Genomic DNA, 21,521 nt, shown 5'->3' on the forward strand with positions numbered 1-21,521 from the left:
AAACAATTTATGTATTGTGACATATGCAAAATCACTTGCAACACCCAGGAGATGTATAACAATCATGTGTCAGGCAAGAAACACAACAAAAAGTTTAACCACACCATGGGTGATAGACCCATCCAATTTGTCCCAGCGACAAGCACCTCGCCTGGGACCCAAACACTGGCTAGTTCACAAATGGAACCGAAACCAAAAATGAAGAGCAAGAGTCTGTCGAAAGAGGATCTTGAGACAAAGAAGAGGAAGGTGTTAGAAAGTGGGGCCAATGGTGATGCAGTCAAGGTATGTGACTTGTGTAACATAGTTGTTAACGGCCCAAAGTTTTTCGAGTACCATTGCAAGGGGCAGCAGCTAGCATAGTATGGTTAAGAAGCAAGCAGAGCACCTTGGTGGGCTCTTGGTGGTTCAGCTGTGACACATGATTCTGTGGCCCCTGATGTTGTCCCTGCTTAGACGACTGCTGCACCTAGCTAAGTTTGTTGGTGACTGTGTAAATGGTGTAGTTTGCAGTTGTGTTTATGCAGCTTTTTTAGTGTATTTGGAAAGCATGAAGTGTGGTTTGTGGAAAGTGAAATCACCTTGTTTTGCAAACTAGAAAAAATCTATAACAATGGTTGCAATCTGTTTTGGCGTGCAGACAATATCTGCATCATCGATGAACAATGTTGGTGTTACATTTTGAACAGCAGACAATGTATGCGAACCAAAAGGGAGCACAAATTATGGTTGTGATTTCCCCAGTTTTAAAACTTCTGGATTCCAAGATATGATTCCAGAATCCAGAGTTTACCTTTTTCATACAATAACCAATTTTCCCTAAAAAAAAAATGCCTGTACCAATGTTAGAAGCCTAAATAAAAAGCAAAGGAAGAATCCAGAGTTTACCTTTTTCATACAAATCATAATGCACTTTTTTAAGGTTGTGCTCCGAGGGACGCAGAAGAAAGCAAAGGAAGAATCACTGTGTGAGTTGATGCTCATCCTAGACTGGATCCGCTCAACAGTTTCCTCTGTTTTAGAAGAGAAGAACCAGAGAGGGAGCAGAGGTGAAGGAGCATTGTTCGGAGAGAAGAAAAGCTTTTTGTGGTGTAAAATCACTATTCGGAGAGGTTACCTCACTTGATCTCTTCTCTTTCTTCTCTTTAATGAGCAGTTTATCCTCCTCCGTTTTGAAGCACAACCTAACGGACTACGGGAGCAACTTCCTGTACAGGTTTAGTTTAACAACTGCAAAGATGTCTTGATCAGTTTAGTCCATAAACCGGGTCTACCTAAAGTTCTGATGTACAAAGAGCATGAAGGACCATCCACGCGTGAATAGGAACCATTACCTTTAGGAAACAATGTGTTGGAGTTGTTGGTGTTGGTATTGGACTATGTAGATTGCCATTGGTTACATCCGAGAAAAGAAAGAAAGTATTAACACGCTACTTATTAGTGCAATTAATGCATTGCACGACCGATAGTCATGACGGAGACTGGACTAGGGGTTTTCACACGGTGTCCAGCCCCTTTATTCCAATTCTTTCGTAAAAGACAAGATAAAGTTTGTTGAGACAACCTGGAGATGACTTGGAGCTGATTAGATTCAAAGAAAAAGAAGAATCTGGATTTCGAATTAACACAAATTTTGAATTTAGATCCGGATCGTCCAATTTAAATCGTACGAATACTAAACGACTATGTACATTATAGGCATTGACCGGATTGGTCCGAATTCTAATCGAATGGTACGCAGTTAAACTCAAATATTAATGGCGTATTTATTGTAGATGATGCGGGCTCCTTGATTTGTTTACCAAAATTCCAAATCTTGCTTATCGTACAAGGACCAAATTTTTCCTAATTAATAAATATGTTTGTTCAAAATTATAATTTAGCAATTTTAGGAGCGGATCATGTTTGAATAATCAATAGGATGAAAAATTCTTTCATCCCTGCCTAGTTTTTCTTTCCGTAAGTGGCTAAATACAATGTTCATATATATATATATAATTCTAGTTCGTGCAAAAACAATTTACTTTTCCCTATATGGACTGAATTTCCTGCTTCACCTCCAATTTCCTTCTCAAAATAGGGCTGTAAAATCCTTGGTAAATTGCTTGCAAATCAGTCTGCGCTGCTGGAGCCGGTGCAACTCGTTCTAAAGTAAATGCAGTTGCATTTTTCATGTATTAATTGGTTGCTACGTGGAGTGATGGGTGTGTAGTGGCAGTGCCGGCCTTCATATGTTGTTATGATGATTGACAGGTCATCAGCAGAGCGCTCGACCTGCTTCTTTACAGTGCATTTGTTGATCGTGCGCTTATAGTAACTCCTGGGAGGATAAGGACTATAAATTAGTTGGCACGATGCAACTATTGTCACAGGACGGCAAACTAATAAAAAAAAAAATTAGGGTTAAAGCAATCAAGCTCTCTAAGTTTATGCAGCCCTTAATCCCTGCTCGAGCTCAATCAAAATGATTTTTAGATACACTAAAAATTCACAATTGAACAAATGATAACAAGAGAAACAAAACAAAATCAGACTAAAAAGGGAGCATAGACACAAGTAGGAATGAGGCTATTATATTTGTCAGAATTAAAAAAATAATGATAACATTATTAAGTAGCAAGTTTTGTTTGGGGGACAAAACCATCACAAACTATTTCAATATAATCTAAGACAAACTTACCTCGATCTTTAACCTTCAGAAACAAAACAAAAAGATGATAATACCACGCAAACCACATTCCAAAACAGACATGCTAAGTACCAGTAATAATATTATGTAAATAAATTAGATCATAGTAATATAGCGTCTCTAACTAAGTCCCACTACACCGGTTACATATTGTCAAGTAATGTCACATAAGAGAGTATAACTATTAATTAGCTAGCTCTACTATTGCACTTCCCTAAACATGTAAAATCACAGTCATCCTAACCAGCTAAAACTACAGCTGAATTAGCCTATCTATTATTTCTATCTGTAGACACATGTAAACTATACAAAACCCTAATCCAGCCTTTATCACTTACCCTGGTCTAAAGAAACTGTAACTCGCCAGCTCACCAACTAATCCAACTATATGGCCTCCTCAACATTGCCAGAGAGTATCCCATGGGGAGGTGGAAGGCTTTACCTGACAAGGCCACAGGACGACTGTTCTCTTGTCTCTCTATCAGGCCCCATCTTCTTCCAGCAGTCAACTTTGTTCTGTTCAGGCATAAAAGCACGTGCTCTCTTTACCTCACTATGGGATGTGTCATTTCGCCAGTCATCACATTTAGTGTCCCAGTCACGGCAAACTCCACCCCTCTTCAAACCTCTCCTTGGTGTTCCATTCCAATGACTGTTCTTCAAACCTCTCCTTGGAGAGTGGAGAGGGAAAGGAGCAGCAGAAGAAGCTACTCGATCCTTACGACACTGAGGGCTGGGTCACACAGTTCTTTCATGAGATGGAATGTTTGAACCAAGTGTATCAAGAGGGTTTTTTCAGGGACGGGACGGGACCGAGACAACATGAAAACTCTGTTTAGACGGTACACTGACACGAGTTACTATTGTCAGGAAAAAAAAAAGTAACAAAAAAATATATCCTTTTCGTGCAAATTAGTGAATTCAGATCCGAATTTTTTTTATAAACCATTATTAGAAAAAAAAAAAAAATTATGGAATCAACGTGATTATTTTTTCTTAACAAAAATTATAAGAACCAAAATATTATTTCGGCCTTTCTATTTGTAGATCGAATTGTCATTTCGGTTCTAAAAAAAAAAAAAAATCAGGACCGAAATGGCATTTCGGTTCTTATAATTTTTGTTAAAAAAAAATAATCATGTTGGTTTCATAATTTTTTTTTTCTAATTATGGTTTATAAAAAAGTTACAAACTATTTATTTATTTATTTTTGTAAATTTAGCAATATTTTGCTATTTGAGTTATAATATAAAGAGCTGTATTATAGTCATAAAGTATTTATCTTATAAATTTTAGATATTGTCAAATTATTTCAATCACCAACTAGGTATTGTGAAAGGCTTCGACACTGGTCAATTTGACCGAGTTACAAACTTACATTTCATGCAAATACACTTATAATATATAAGACTTAAAGCTGTACAATACTGCTTAGTCGGAGATCAAATTATAATTAGTGGATTTTTTTTTGTACATTTAGTTATGTACATGAAACTTAAGATGCTTTCTTTCAGCAAACCAAAATGAATAACGTAAAGCTGTAAAAACAAAAAATCTTGAGAGTCGACATGAATTGGTGAGAATCCAAAATGATCACAAGCTTTTTGTTTAATACACTTTTCATCCACACAATTTATATATACGTGCTATGCGACATTTTATATTCTATCGAGCGAGATTTAATTTGCTGTCATTATTTTTTCAAGTTACAAGTTGACAAAAAACATCTTTCTTGCACTAATATTTCAAACAATAAAATTCAAATCTGTAAGATATTTCGTCTCCTCTCCAATTCTCTCTCATTCTATTTGTATGACGAGTTCTGAATAACGTTCTTATAGATTAGTTTTCTATATTTGTAAGTCTTGTTAAGTTGGTTTCTCAAATGTTTATTTCAAAATTATATTTTAAAAAAATATTTCCTGCTTTGATATTTTGGTAGCGAATTGTCACTCGCTAGGAAAAAGGATTTTTTTTTTTTAAATGATTGGGTTCACTAATTTATGTACACTAATAATTTACGATGAAGTTAATTTTCGAAAATAGTTTTGAAAATATGCTGTCTCGTGCTTTTAGATTTATCTGTAAATTACATTAGAAAATAACAATACATGCTGAAGTCCTTTTCAATTTGCAGCGCTGCATAATTTATTTATTTATTTATTTTTAAACATTTTTCCTTGCCCGTAATGCGAGATAGAGCACAATAGTTTTTATAATATTTATTCACTCATGAAATTATTTCAAAGTATTTATTCGATGAAGTGTGTAGTTAATTTATTTTCTTAATAAAAAAATATAGTGAATTTATGAAATTACTTGGTATACGAACATGAATGGAGCTAGAAACTCTCATGAGTATGAAAATTTAACTAAAGGAAAATCTAAAGAAAACAGTGCCTCACTGGATTGGCATTAGAGCTTGGTTCCCTGTATTTGCTGGTAAGAGATTGATCTTCTTTTAAATTCCTACTACCCCTCCTAAGAAAAAAAAATTAAAGTTGACTGTTTAGTCCCTAGTTCATCCAAAATAATTTAACGAAATTCTCAAACAACAGTATTGTTATCTCAGATAGACACAAAGATCTCTCATTAATTATTCTTTTTAAATTGTTGCATGCATTGTTTCAACTGCCCGATTTATTATCTACTACAATCTAGGTCAAACTACATAAAAGAAAAAGAAATCAAAACTTTTCTACTGTTACATGTTCTCTATATATTTAATTCTGTAGGACCTAGCCGTCTGTAACTAGTAATAATAGTTAGCTCTTGCCTAATTTTTAAATATGAAATTCTAATGCTTCAAATAAAAAAATTCAACGCAAATACAACCTAAGTGGAGTAGTGGACAATGACATTCATTATCCTTGATTAATCCACAAATGCAAAAACAATCTAAGTAGAAAGAGAAATATTACTATATCCAGATATTTTAATGCTTCAATCAATTAGAAATCACAAATAAATTCATAACTTTACCTTTTGAATATTGAATTTAGGAAATTAAACAAACCAAATCAACTTTTTTTAACTTCTAGTACTTAATTAATTTAAGTAGAGTCCAGATTTGAACCGTCATTTAGATTGATACCTAATTTTACTGTACGATAGAATTGTGCACTTGCAATCTTAATCGGAAGTTAATTCAAGATTTAAAATGTACAACTTGATGTATTGAAACTTTGTGATACACTTTTGTGCGAACAACTATGTGAACAACATTCTCCCAAAGGTTATGAATTCTAATGATATGATTCAAGCATTCCCAACATATTTTGAACTTGTTCAAACCAAGCTTACACCTATCAAAGAAAACATTTCCCGACAATCAAATAATAAGCCTTCTGTATAAAGTCCTATTGTCCGATCATCATTCGTATCAAATAATATACATGTCTATTGGAAGGTCTTGCAGATCCTACGGATACATCTAGAGTATCTGCAAATACCTTATCCACTTGATTATGTTTAAGAACATCAGCTGTCTTGTGTCGTGCAATTGGTGTTCTAAAATCAGGGCTTGCACCAAACTCTAAGCTGGTATTTGATGGAATCAGTGTTGCAAAATGCGGCCGCATATGCGGATTTTTATGCGGACTAATATATGCTAATTTTAAAATAAGAATTCATATATAATTTGTATCATTATATGCATAATCTCACAACAAAAATAAAAATACAAACATAAATGTGAAATAGTGAATAGCTGTAGTTAACATATCAGTTATCACAGCAAACATAAATGCCACAACTCACAAGTCAGTTATCACACAAGTCAGTTATCACAGCATAATACAAACATAAATTTCATATCATACAAACAACATAATACAAACATATGAAAGAACATAAAATAACATAATACAAACATATCACAAGTCAGTTATCACAACATAATACATAAATTTCATAGCATACAAACATAATGCGGTTCCCGCATAGAACCGCATTTTGCAACACTGGATGGAATTACATCAAAAATAGTGGATTTCTTTTTTCTTTGAGCCACTTCTCGTCTTGTGCTTCCAAAAGAAACCCCAGAATAAATGTTTTTCTATTCCTGCAAACAACAGCAGCTAGTATAATTAGTCCGATGACAAAATGGACAACAAAATATTTGAAAGAAAGGTAAGCATACTTTGAGAATTATCCGCCAGTATTTCTGATGAATGCATCACCAATTCAAGTTGTGCATTGACATTCATCTTTAGTGCATGCTGTCCATAATATAATAGCCTGAGAAGATGGTTACACTTCAACTCAAACCTGTGAAACAGTAAAAAGTTTAAGCACCGTAGTGATGGTAAAACAACCACACATGAGCTGATGTGTGCATTTCATTTAAGAGTTTTCTAGATGATCCAGTCTTAGACAAATTTTTAACATTAGATGTATTGTTATAGCCAGTGTAACAAAATGCGGTCTATGCGGCCGCATATGCGTATGCATTTCCGAACCGCATAGAAAAATAATATGCGGTCTAATATGCGAATCTGCATATGCGGCCGCATAATTTTTGACCGCATATGATCCGCATTTGAACCGCATGTGATCCGCATATAATCTTGTTATTGTGTATTATTATCTATGTATGTTGTTTTTTATATTAGAGAATAATGGATATAAAATAGTTCTAAAAACATGTGTATTCTTATTTTTGTTGTGAGATTATGCTTTCAAATATATATGAATTTTTTATTTTAAAATTCGCATATATAAATCCGCATATGCGGCCGTATACCGTATATGCGGTATGCGGTGACCTTCCGCATACCGCATAGAAATCGCATTTTATAACACACACTGGTTATAGCTAGGACAATTTAATGTGATAAAGATGAAAAAAAACAAGTCTACGCTTTGATCAGATGTTTGTCCATTCAGAAACCATATTTAATGCCAACAAATCCATGTGTCAACAAAGATGAGACCCGATCGGTAACAAATCAATATAGGTTCAGTACCTCCAGGTGCAACCCACTGATATCAGTAAAAGAAAAAAATACCTCATCTCGGAAGGCAAGATGTAACCTCCAATGTCCTCAGGATTTGGAAAGTTGGTCTCCAACTGAATTGCCCATACATTGAAGCGTCACACCATCTGCATCTGTAACTTTGTGGGCAGTGCCTCTATTGCTCTGTGGAGCTTAGCAGAAACTTGAAGAGGTAAAGGCCTACAATACTAATTAACTAAAGGCGGACAATCAGATGTTCGATAATGATCCAAAGTTAAACTACTCTTGAACCCAACCATCCAGCTAGATTGCTGCCTTTAGATATTTTACACCAAATATGTTCCCAAGAAAGCAGTTCTTACTGAACAAAATGCTAATATACCTGGTTCATGAAACTGCCCTTGAACTCGTTAGAAATATTCATTTTTCCTTCTGGAAAAGCTAGTTGGGATATCTAGGCCAAGCGGTAGAGCAAAAGGTTCATTTTCACACTTGATTCGTATAGGACCCATTGTACCACAACCGGGTGGTGTGTCTTGTTGCTGGTTAGAGATGTTCTTTTTTTTCCCTTGGCTCAACTCTTATAGAAAAGCCAGTTGGGATCTCAAGGCCAACCGGTACAGTACAAGGTATATTTTCACGCTTGATTAATATATGATCTGAAGTACCACAACCAGGTAGTGCCTCTAGTTACTGATTAGAGGTGTTCTTTTCTTCCCCTGGCTCGACTCTTTTAGAAAAGCCAGCTTTAAATCCTAAACTCCAATTCTTCTTGGTTTTCACATCCTTCAAGGGTATCTTCAAGTAACCACTTTCTTTATTAGCTATTTAAGAAAGTGGAGAACAACTAGGAGCAACGTCTTTGTAAACATATTGAATCTCCTTCCCTCGCATGTTGGTTGCCGACTACTTATCCATTGGACTTATTTCATGTTCAAAACATTAGCAGAGCATTAAATTGATATGATTTACCCTAAAAATGCTGAAATGAAATGAACATATTAAAATAATAGAACAAATATGTTTTAGACTTTGTTTCTAAAGACCAGTTATTCAACTTTAAAGCAAAAATATCTCTTAAGATGATAATTTCATATATATATTCCTAGAATACTTCTGCCTAATGATGACATCACATTTCAAACTTCAACGATAATGTTTGATTATATTACATAAGCATCATTACTCAAAAACTCTTCAATTCTCGCTAAGAAAACATATAAACGTTATAGACAATAAATTCTTTTGATAACCTTGATAGTTAGGACGACCGTCATTCAGACTTTCCAATTAATACATCAGTGTTCTTTGAATGATATGATTTGGATAGTATGATTATCCTTTGATCACCAGAATAGTTCCCGTTGATATTATTTGAGTGTTCAATCTATATCTCAAAAATCAACATCTAGGTCCAATGACATGATCCTGACATATGAATGATACATGATTTAACAAAAAATAATTCAGACATTTTGTAGGATGATAATTGATATAACTTCATTGTTCTAGAAACAACACTTTGACATGAATGAAACCAAGTCGAAATAAAAAATAATCGAAATAAAACCCGTAATTAAGATGTACTTTCAACAATTGCACAAGAGGTCACCGATAATACATTCAACATTCTCACGATGACATCTTGCAACTGAACTAAATCCAATAACATTTTATCAAACACAAATGATTTATGATGATATGATTCGGACGTTACGAACTGAATAATAGTTCAAATGACGTTGAAACTTGACAAATTTAAACAGTATTCTTCCATAAATGATTGATTTCTAATGATACGATTCAGGTGTTTGAAACATACTTTGAACTTACCGAAACCAAGTTCAAATGATGTTGCTTCGTGCAACTCCACAAACTTGAACAACATTCTCCCAAAGGTTATGAATTCTAATGATATGATTCAAGCATTTCCAACATATTTTGAACTTGTTCAAACCAAGTAAAAACGACATTGATGCGTACAACTTAAGAAGAAATGAGTTCTAAAGAAGTGATTTTCAATATTTTGAACTTGTGGAAACTACGTTCAAGAATGAATTGAAGTAATGTTCTGATTCAAGTCTCCTTTTGAACAAAGTATATACTAATGTTAAGATAATAATTTCACCAATTGAAATCCTGATGAATTGGAGGTTCATCTAAAATACTCGGAAAATTAACGGGAAGAACTTACACCTATCAAAGAAAACATTTCCCGAAAATCAAATAATAAGCCTTCTGTATAAAGTCCTATTGTCCGATCATCATTCGTATCAAATAATATACATGTCTATTGGAAGGTCTTGCAGATCCTACAGATACATCTAGAGTATCTGCAAATACCTTATCCACTTGATTATGTTTAAGAACATCAGCTGTCTTGTGTCGTGCAATTGGTGTTCTAAAATCAGGGCTTGCACCAAACTCTAAGCTGGTCTTTGATGAAATCAGTGTTGCAAAATGCGGCCGCATATGCGGATTTTTATGCGGACTAATATATGCGAATTTTAAAATAAGAATTCATATATAATTTGTATCATTATATGCATAATCTCACAACAAAAATAAAAATACAAACATAAATGTGAAATAGTGAATAGCTGTAGTCAACATATCAGTTATCACAGCAAACATAAATGCCACAACTCACAAGTCAGTTATCACACAAGTCAGTTATCACAGCATAATACAAACATAAATTTCATATCATACAAACAACATAATACAAACATATCACAAGTCAGTTATCACAACATAATACATAAATTTCATAGCATACAAACATAATGCGGTTCCCCCATAGAACCGCATTTTGCAACACTGGATGGAATTACATTAAAAATAGTGGATTTCTTTTTTCTTTGAGCCACTTCTCGTCTTGTGCTTCCAAAAGAAACCCCAGAATAAATGTTCTTCTATTCCTGCAAACAACAGCAGCTAGTATAATTAGTCCGATGACAAAATGGACAACAAAATATTTGAAAGAAAGGTAAGCATATTTTGAAAATTATCCGCCAGTATTTCTGATGAATGCATCACCAATTCAAGTTGTGCATTGACATTCATCTTTAGTGCATGCTGTCCATAATATAATAGCCTGAGAAGGTGGTTACACTTCAACTCAAACCTGTGAAACAGTAAAAAGTTTAAGCACCGTAGTGATGGTAAAACAGCCACACATGAGCTGATGTGTGCATTTCATTTAAGAGTTTTCTAGATGATCCAGCCTTAGACAAATTTTTAACATTAGATGTACTGTTTTAGCCAGTGTAACAAAATGCGGTCTATGCGGCCGCATATGCGTATGCGTTTCCGAACCGCATAGAAAAATAATATGCGGTCTAATATGCGAACCACATGTGATCCGCATCTGAACTGTAGGGTTTTCGGATACCACTTTTGGGGTTTTGCGGTAACCAAAACCCTTTTAGGCTTAAGCTGCGGAAAGAACGTAAAACAAAAATTTTTACTTTTAACTCAAGCCGTGAATTAAAAGGGATATGCCGGAAAGACCAAAGCAGAGTTCCTTCTGAAGTCTTTCATTGCAAGGACCCTTTTAATCCTTTTTACAGATCTACTCCATGATTGATTTCTAAAACTTTAATCTACTTACAAATTAAATAGATTAATATAACATATTTATACCTTGTTTCCAAATCACAGTTGGAATGCAGACCGAGCGAGTAGAGCCTCACCAGGGAAGGAATCGACTCGGAGTATCACACGTGTGATACCTCTATCGGTTATCCACCAGGACTAACCGGAGAGCGGTTTATTTCTTCTGCCAGAAATACCGTAAACCGCACAATTCTGCAAAAACACTATTCACGGGGAAAAGACGAAAACCCGTAAACACGAATTTTCGGTTGCTCAGTTTCATCAATATGCAAAACTGACATACCGCTAAATTCGGTAAAACACTATTCATCGATCCCGTAAATATTCTCCACAACAACCCGCAAGATTATACGTCAACTACGTATAACTTTCTTTTCTCAACCGAAACACTATTTGGGAGAGAAACCGAGAAAGAGAGAAAATACCGATTCGTTTCTGCACGAAAAGATACATGTGAATGTGCATATGTATATATGTGAATATATCTTTCTCTCTCTACCCCTCCACCCCTATTTATAGTGTTTAGAGTTGGTTGCAAAAGACCAAAATGCCCTCCAAGTTCGGCCTATTTACAAGACATGCCATTGACACCTCATCCTTTTTATATGTGAAATGACCAAAATACCCCTTCCACACCCTTCCACATCCTTCTCCATGCTTCTACACATGCAAGGTGGCATAGGTGTGAAATGACCATTTTGCCCTTGTGGATAGGATTGATGACATGTCATCTGGATAGGATCAATGACGTGTCATGCGGATAAGCTCGAATCTGAAAAGACCCGAATGCCCTCGGCCCGAACACAAATAATATTCGTATAATTATTCTAAACAATTATATATATATATTTTTCTTTCGGTTATTTGTTTCGGTATCGATGACATGTCATCTGGATAGGATCGATGACGTGTCATGCGGATAAGGTCGAATCTGAAAAGACTCGAATGCCCTCGGCCCGAACACAAATAATATTCGTATAATTATTCTGAATAATTATATATATTTTTCTTGCGGTTGTTGTTTCGATAATTTATACAATGTGTCCTGCACATTTATAAATTAACCGGTCAACTTTTATATAACGTGTCACACACGTTTATAAATTAACCAATGTTTTTGCTTGTTATTTTTACATAACATTTATAATTTAATTATAACACGTATAATTAATTATAACCATCTTATCATTGATCATAACCAATTTATAATCAATCAAAATAAGATTCTCCGATTAACTCCTATATGGTGTGACCCAATAGGATCTGTGTTATGTTGGTAAATAGAGTTAAAACCGTTTTAACTTCTATAATCATGGGTGGCGTCTGGCAACACATCATGACCATCCAATTACACAGATGATGCTGTACTGTACAATATCACGATCCAGTAAACAATTTACTTGTGTCTGTTCCTCTGTCTCATAGCTATCAGATCAGTTTCAAGGTAGATGTGTGTCATCCTTGCTAACTGAATCTTTTCTTGATCTTGAGCATATTATTAAATATGATTACTCTTGTAATCATACCGCGCGCTGATAATCTTACTCTATCAAGGGGCCCAGTGATGCTATAACTCGTATAGAGATACGAGGGACAAGTAGTATTCTTGGCAGACTATCACTTCCTCAACTAAGCTATATATATCGAAATGCTACCGTTATGACTGCTTTTTACGGACAGTGTTAGATAACACTCACACATATATATTTCTTAGTGGGAACGATAAATACCTCATACTTTAGAACGTGACACTGAATGAAAAACATAAATGACACGAACACAGTTCTATTTAATGTTTTCATTCGGGGTCTGTCAAATACCATGTTCCTAGAACATGTATCTATGTGATTAAAATGACATCTCGTGTCAAATGGTTTGTAAAACTTAACCATCTTTCAATCCACATACTAACCTTATAGTGGTAATTAGTGTTCCTGCTAATTACCTTGGTTAGTGACCTTTTAAGATTAAGAGTATATATCATCTATATTATGGAGTTTCACAATTTCAGTCATGAACTCGAAATGATCCATAAATTCAATAATACTCAAGGCAACAAAATGATATTAATCATCCAATTCATGAACAAAGCTTTATGATAAATTATTGTATTATTGACTTCTAGATTATTACAAACTAACATGAACCCCATGTGATTCGCATATGAACCGTATATGATCCACATATGATCCACATATACCGCATATGAGTTCATATGATCTGCATATGAACTGCATATGATTCACATATGTATACCGCATGTGAACCGCATATGAACCGCATATACCGCATATGAGTTCATATGATCTGCATATGATTCGCGTATGTATACCGCATATGAACCGCATGTGATCCTGTAGGGCGCAGAAAGTTGCACGGCGTCAGGTTAGCTAACGGTGAGGGTTTTTTGTGTGGGTGAGTGGAAATGCTCCTAGTTGGATTCAGTGCTCTGGTTCATGAGCAGGTCACCGAACTCAGGGGAAGGCATCCACTGGATATTTCTTTCTGCATTCCTTCTGGTTCACCCCTTGTGACAACCTACGTTCATGATCAGTTGTCGGAGGTTTTATTATTTTCGATTGTGAGGACGTTTAACTCCCGACGGGCGCAAGCCCCCGCCGTTAATTACATCAGAAAGACCTTTCGAGTCAGACTGAATACCTCATGCATTCCAAGATTTGTGCGTATGGGCTGTGAACTGAATAATGGGGCTAAAAGGGGCTCATGTATTGTTTATTTTGGTCATGTGGTTGGTTCTCATTTGGCTTTGGATTTCTTTTTGGTCAATTACCACGATATGTGCATGAAAATATGGATTCCATGAGAATGTGCATGAGAAATATCATTTATGTGTTTTTGATTTGAAAGGAGCATTTAAATATTATTTTTTTATATTTTTATTTATAAGGATATGTCACGAGAGGGGTATTTTGGTCATTTCAGATTATGGCTGGGACCTGGATATGTTTAATTATTATTTAAAATTATGGAGGATTGAATTTGGGTTCGTTTGGAACTGATTTGGGTTGATTTGGACTTAGTATGAGAAAGTTATGGTCAAGAAGGACTTGAAATGACTTGTTTATGAAGATTTTATATTCCTAGGGACTTGTTTGTAATTTCTGGAGAGCTTAGATATGTAATTTGGACTTTGAACAAGGTTTAGAATGAGACATGGGCTGACAGGGACCCTTTCGTGAGGATTTTATCAAGTCAGAGGCTTATTTGCAAATAAATAAGGACTTCGGTGCATATTTCAAACTGTCAGAGGGACTTATGTGCAAAACAACTTTCATTAATTATTTGGGCTTTAAGATTTGGATGCAGTGCTTCAAGACATGTGCTATGCTTTGAGATATGAGCTCAGAGATTAGCTTCGGGTTTTGGATATGACATTGGGCTTATGGGCCTTGATTATTGATTTAAATGACATTGGGCTTTGGTATCAGAATATCGAAACATAGGATTTGGGCTTGCGTTAAAATTCGTGTCAAGCAGCCCAGATAGTTTTATGACAGGTGGGATCTGATTATAAGGATCCGTTGGTTGTGATTTTAAACTTTGGCCTTCGGATTGAGCATTGTGCGTGGTGATGCGTGTTTTCATTTGAACTCTTCATCTGGCGCCTTCATCATGCGGCGTTGGGTTGCATCAAAACTCGTGCGAGTCTGATGGCTTCGATTCCGAACTGGAGACTCCATTCCCGACTAGGGTTCATAGCTCAGGTGACACCTCCGGCCATGGAAGGCTTCTAGGAGGTGCAGTTTGCGTCGCCTTGGTCTCAGGAATGCCTTGCACCACTCGTCGGCGATCATGGGTCGCCGGAAAGGTGGTTCTCGGCCAAGCAAGTGGTTATCGGTACCAGTCAGGTTTGAATTCAATCTCATTTTTATTACGATGCGATTTCATTCAATTGATTGGCTGTATAGCATTGTTTTGGGGCATGAAAGCCCAAGGAAGTATCAATTTGGGGTTTAGTTATATCTGGAACATGGCTTGATTTCATGGGGCTCGGTTTGATACCGATTTGGTACCATTGATAGGTACAGAGGTGCTAGGGCTAGTTCAAGAGCTCAAAGGATATTATTTGACCATTTCAAAGAAGTATTGACATGTCAGAGGTTGTGGTTTTGCTTGAATTCGAATTTGAGTCAGAGCACCATAGAGATGGTCATATTTTCATGTATATTTACATATAGAGATGGGCTATGGTGCATTGCAATGCATAGGCCATGGTGTGCATTGGACCATAAATCACAGATTTAAAGTCCAAATGACCGATCCAAACCGTTCATCTTGTTCTCCATATTAATATGTGCTTGGAGACCAAATTTTATATTTTTCTGAATTTTTTTACTATTTATTAAGCCACTTTGAAAATCGCTGATCCAACGGTGACTGTTTGGAACAGTAAAATCAGAAGCCACCGTTGGATCAGCGATTTTCAAAGTGGCTTAATAAATAGTAAAAAAAATTCAGAAAAATATAAAATTTGGTCTCCAAGCACATATTAATATGGAGAACAAGATGAACGGTTTGGATCGGTCATTTGGACTTTGAATCGGTGATTTATGGTTCAATGCACACCATGGCCTATGCATTGCAATGCACCATAGCCCATCTCTTTACATATAATTGATTCATTTTCTTATAAAACTTTGTACATGAAGCTATGATTTATTTTCATAAGATCAAAGAGGTATATGTCAGAAGCTTGTGTGCCAATTTTTATGATTTTAGGGAATTTATTCATATTTCTAGGAATTTATTCATGTCAGGGGTATGAAAGTCAATTTAGCAGTTTTATTTCTGCATTTTTACCCTTTAAAATCTGAACTTTGGAAATTCATAGAAAATCATAGAAAAATCCGAGAAATGTAAAATTTGTGTTTATCCCATGTGTTTTTGAGTCCTCTATTCAACTGTGAAATCCATTTTTCATTTCAGTCCCTGTACTTGTCCCAATTGTCAGATTTATCAGATCAGTGCATTTAACTGTTTTTAGCACCTTATACTGTACCAGTCAGGTTTTTCATGTGATTAGTCGCTGAGTACATGTTTGGTATGGTACCAGAGACTAGTACAGGGTCTTTTGGTCATGATATGAATTCTGGTTTGAGTCCATAACAGATTTCAAGGCTTCAGTGCCACTATGTTAATATGAGAATAAGATCAAAACTCCAAAATAAGAGATCAAGGTTTTCAGATTCAAAATATCAAGCTCATCTGAGCATCAAGTCCTCTGTCACAGTGACAGTTTTGCAGGGAGGTCCCTGAGTTGTTGAGAAATCATATTTTCACATGTTGTTTCTTGTTTTTGAAGGGCAGATCATCAAGGAATCATTGGGCAAGCATACACATAGCAAGGATCAGCACAACTGATGCTTATATGCAACCATACCCTTCTCCTCTCACCATTTACACAGCATATCCCCTGAAAACTCAGATTTCATGCATCATAGCATGTATCCATGTGTGAGATCAGGTTCTAAGGTGCATATAGGCCCATTCAAAGGTGACAGTAGGGAAACCGTAAGGCTCAACCTGACTGTACCTGTTTGTTACACATTCTTTTGACCTTTTAATTCCTTGTTTGCAAAATAACCCTAGTTGATTGGATGCAAGAGGAACCATAAGGCTCGACAGTCACATCTTCTCAATTAAAGTTATTTTAAAGGAATTAAAAAGTTTATTGTTTATATTTTTTTATCAATTTCTTCAATCTTTGAATAAAACAGTTGGTGAACTCTGATGCAAATAGAACTGTAAAGCTCAATATTTACATCTTCACTCTCCATTTGCTTTACTTTAGATTGAAGAAAAGGTTTTAGAACAGATCCATGTACAAAAGAAAAGAAAAAGGAAAAGGAAATCCATAAAAAAAAGAAAGAAGCAGAAAAAGAAGAAGCTTAGATCATCAAGCTCTGTGCCATGGCACAGAGCTCTCTCTTTCACACCTCAAAATAGCAAGATTGAGGGTCAGATACTGGAGAATAGAGAGATCAAAGTAATCCACAACAAAAAGTAAGAGAAATGCAAGAAAAGGAAGAAATTTTCAAATAAACTTTATTCACCAAGGGAGTTAATACATCATACAGCCATCAAGGCTTCTTCTATGCTATTGATTTGCAGAAAATGGGAGAAAAGCACAAGGCTTGAGTATGAACTATGAAAAAGAAAAGAGAAAGAGCTCTCAATCTGTGTATATGTGTGTGTTACAATATATCTCAAACAGGGAAAAGGACCCAAGCATGTTGGAGCTCTGTATATCACTTGCCAATTATTTAAAATGTACTTTAAGGTCTCTCTCTCTCTCTCTCTCCCCCTATAAAGGAGCCTAGCATGGAGATATTAGTTGGTGATCAAAAGTAAAATTAACATTTAGCCTTAAACCTGCAGCTTGGCACAGTTCATCTTTGTCGCAGTGTGATAAGGAGTATAGAGACTGCTTGTATATTTGATTTTGAGGAGTTTCCTGTAAAAGACAAGGTTTTCATTTTGCAATTTATTGTTTGCTTTAGATGTGAATTCTAAAAGTTGCAATATTTGGTTTTCGTGTTTGTTGTTTTACATTTTTCTTAAATTGTCTCACAGGTGACTTATATGTATTACACAGGTCGTTTGGAGGTTTTTAATGAAAATTTTCTCACTGTGAGTATAAATTAATACCATGTCTTTCATTTGATTTGAAGATATGGGGCTTTAAGTATTTCATTTGTAACATAAACAGGTATTTGTTTTCTTATGTGAATAGGCTGATCAGAAGCTGGCATATAGTTTGGCACGTTCTGATCCTCTAAATATGTCAAATATGAGGTATTTTTTTTTACATTCGATATTTCTAGTTATCATGTAATCATACAAGTATCTAATACCTGTGAAGCTCTCAATTGGTATATTACCTAAGATGTCGCTTCTAAAGAAGTATAATCTAATGGAGGTACCACTTTTTTCCAATATAAAACAGTGGCATAGCCTGCACATGCCAACTGTGTAGACTTATTATTTTCGTTTGCTGATTATTTGTTTGTTGTTGCAGTATTCAGTTCTCATTGATGCATTGAAAATGGGAGATGTCAAGTTGCTTAGACAAGCTCTTCAAGAGCATGAAGAACAGTAATTTTCCTGTCTTTATTCTAATAAAAGTTTATCCATGTCAGATTTATGCATACATTTTCTTCCTGAAGATATGACGATTGTTTTTGAAAACAGTAAACAGCTCCAAAAGTTTATTTAGAAACACCGCAGCCTCTTTGTTATTACAAGGGATTCAGTTAGAACTTTTGGTCACATAACATGATAACACTCTTTGTTGCATTGATAATGAGGTTTTGAAATTGCTAGTCACAATGCTAACTCATCCATCCCGTTCATATGCATAAAATATTATAAGATCAAGAAAGAAGTCGGAAAATCAACTGTCAGCTAGGATTAATTTTATGTTTTGAATTCTTATTTGCTTCATCTTGTGCCAAATTGACTCTTAAATTTAAATTTCATTGACCTTAAAAAAAAATTAACTGAAATTTCATTTAGTATTGCTCGTCATAATATAGTTTGGGTTTGTCATTTGAAATTTGAACTTTGAATTTTGAATTCATGATGCATGAAGAAATGTTGTCAAGAAGTGTCACATAAAAGAGTTGTTTTTGTAAAATCCTCATTCATTGTTCTCTGATACTACATTGACTCTTTTTTGTGATGAATAGATTTTTGAGATCAGGTGTTTATCTTGTGCTGTAGAAGCTAGAGCTCATAGTTTATCAAAGATTAGTTAACAATATGTAAGTAAACACATTCTCATGACATAATAGGCTTTGGGCTTTTATTTTGAAATAACATTCCTTGTGTATTTTTGTAGATATATGATTCAAAAGCAAAAAGATCCAGACAAGACTCATCAAATTAAGTTGGATACATTTATCAAGGCATTGAAATGGCTTGGAATAGAGATTGATAAGGTATGTGTTAATTTCTTTCATAGTTTTTTTTACTTTAAATTGCTAATGATTTTTTGAAAATCAGTTGCAAATAAAATAATGATTTTTTGAACTTGCAGGGAGAGTATAGTTACTATGCTTATATATAAGAATCTTGTTAAAGGATACTTTGCACGCACACAAAAGCAAAGTGTGTTCTTATAGAGTGATCCGTTTCCAAAACTAAGTGGGAAGCCTGTGATGACCTCCTGATTTGCTCATTGTTTTCATTTTTTGTAATTTTGTTTATTTTTTCTATCAGTTTGGACAAGCGATGTTAACTAATATGTTGTTTTTGAAGGATTTAGATTTTAATTGGTTCTTATATGCGCTTAGACTCAACAGATCGTCATTTTATTATATTCTTTTTTCTCATAGTTGACAGAGTTTAGGCCAGTTTATATGTAACGGTGTGATATCTAAATAAACCTTGTAGTACATAAACTTCTATGCTTTAACACCAAATATTTGCTATCACTAATCCAGAACAAAAGAGTGCGAAGCATAATTTTATAATACATGTGAAAGTATTAACCGAACTAGCTAGAGCCGTCATCATGTTACAACCATGATCCAAAGAAACGTCCAATAGTTACAAACAAATTACAATACTAAACTAGAATTAGAACTCACATAATATATCTTGAATTCAGTTTCTGTTTTCATGCCAAAAGACTACACAGCGATCTAGACATAATTATCAAACCAAAAGACCAAGTAAAAGAAAAGAAAAGAAAGGCTCTCAAAGTAAATTCCTAGTGCCCCACTTCCAGGCGGTCACGAGATCTCTCATACAAAATTGACTGCAGTTTCTTTACTCGGTTGAGCCAGGCACCAACATTCTCTCCATCAAGTGTAATCCAATCCACAACAGTAGCAGCCGGCTGCTCCCACCACTCTTCCACCTGTGCAACAAAATTCAAGCAGGCAAACACTGTTGCTTCTTTTGAGAAAAAAAATATATTAAAAAGGTAATAAAAATGGACTCAAAATCTTCACGTAAACCAATTAAGACAAACTTGTAGACAATTCCAGAAATAAAAGAGGTGAAGATAAAACAATCTTTTGAATAGAGAGAAACATTTAATAAAAAGAGTACGAACAGATAACTTGGAAGGTATGGCGAGTCGATCAAAAAGGGATAGGTAGAGTCTCAATTCATCACATGAATAATGATCATAGAAAATGGAATATATAGAACTAGTCATTGGTTGATGTTGGTTTCAAGTTTTCTTTTCAAAGAAAAAAGCAAGCAAAAAGTACTAACCAAGCCCATGACACGACGACAGTCATTGTTGAGGCTTTCACAACCTCCCTCAAAAGCATTACTAAGCTCTGGCAACCATATTTCCGTTACAACTCTCTCTTGTTCAGATGCTAGTTTCATACAGTAATTGGCCATCCTAGAAAAGAAGAAATGTGTCAACAAAACACAAATTTGAAACCATAACCCATCACTAGTTAATAGGATTCTGAATTAAAGCAAAAATGAATTGGAAAAATTTGTACCTCTCGTATTGTTCTTGCACACCATGTGCACGGTTTAAGAAAACACAACCATTGTCAATAAGGTTCCTTTGTTAATATATTATTGTCAATAAGGTTTAAGAAAACACAACCATTGTTCTTGCACACCATGTGCACAGTTAGGAATATTATTGTTAGTAGAAGGATGATACTTGTTTTGGGTAGTGATATCATATTTTGTTAATATATAGATGGCATATACTTAATTAAATGGAATATGCTAGCATGCTATGCATAGCATAGAGCCCCTCCATGCAATGTCTTGGATTTTGACTTTTCAAAATCCTAACGGTCGATCCGAACCGTTCATCTTGTTATCTATATTAATATGTGTTTGGGGACCAAATTTTACATTTTTTGAAATTTCTTTACTATTTCTTTAGATTTATTGAAAATCGCTGTTTTCAGCAAATCTGGACCATAAAAAAACAGCGATTTTCAATAAATCTAAAGAAATAGTAAAAAAATTTCAAAAAATGTAAAATTTGGTCTCCAAATACATATTAATATGGAGAATAAGATGAACGGTTCGGATCGACCGTTAGGATTTTGAAAAGTCAAAATCCAAGACATTGCATGGAGGGGCTCTATGCTATGCATAGCATGCTAGCATATTCCATTTAATTAAGTATATGCCATCTATATATTAACAAAATATGATATCACTACCCAAAACAAGTATCATCCTTCTACTAACAATAATATTCCTAGTCATCTCACACATGTTAGCTAATGACTTGCAGAAATATA

General features: G+C 34.9%; 1 protein-coding gene and 1 pseudogene across 2 annotated transcripts; one reads left to right on the top strand and one right to left on the bottom strand.

Moving 5' to 3' along the window:
* Positions 1-3,109: 3,109 nt before the first annotated feature.
* Positions 3,110-19,707, top strand: LOC144564378 (enhanced ethylene response protein 5-like; annotated as a pseudogene). The gene is made up of 8 exons (XR_013514616.1): positions 3,110-3,454; positions 17,501-17,566; positions 17,665-17,754; positions 17,860-17,916; positions 18,020-18,205; positions 18,305-18,381; positions 18,975-19,049; positions 19,127-19,707. The product of XR_013514616.1 is annotated as an enhanced ethylene response protein 5-like (transcript).
* Positions 19,708-19,739: 32 nt separating this feature from the next.
* On the bottom strand, positions 19,740-20,819 carry LOC144564333 (AUGMIN subunit 5-like). Its single transcript, XM_078313939.1, has 3 exons — positions 20,754-20,819; positions 20,512-20,647; positions 19,740-20,149 (listed from the first exon to the last, which is right to left on the bottom strand). The coding sequence occupies exons 2-3, from the start codon at positions 20,644-20,646 to the stop codon at positions 20,000-20,002; spliced, it is 285 nt and encodes a 94-aa protein (XP_078170065.1). The 5' UTR covers position 20,647; positions 20,754-20,819; the 3' UTR covers positions 19,740-19,999.
* Positions 20,820-21,521: the final 702 nt, after the last annotated feature.

Source organism: Carex rostrata, chromosome 13 (genome assembly GCF_964058835.1).
Source record: "Carex rostrata chromosome 13, lpCarRost1.2, whole genome shotgun sequence".
Classification (NCBI taxonomy): domain Eukaryota; kingdom Viridiplantae; phylum Streptophyta; class Magnoliopsida; order Poales; family Cyperaceae; genus Carex; species Carex rostrata.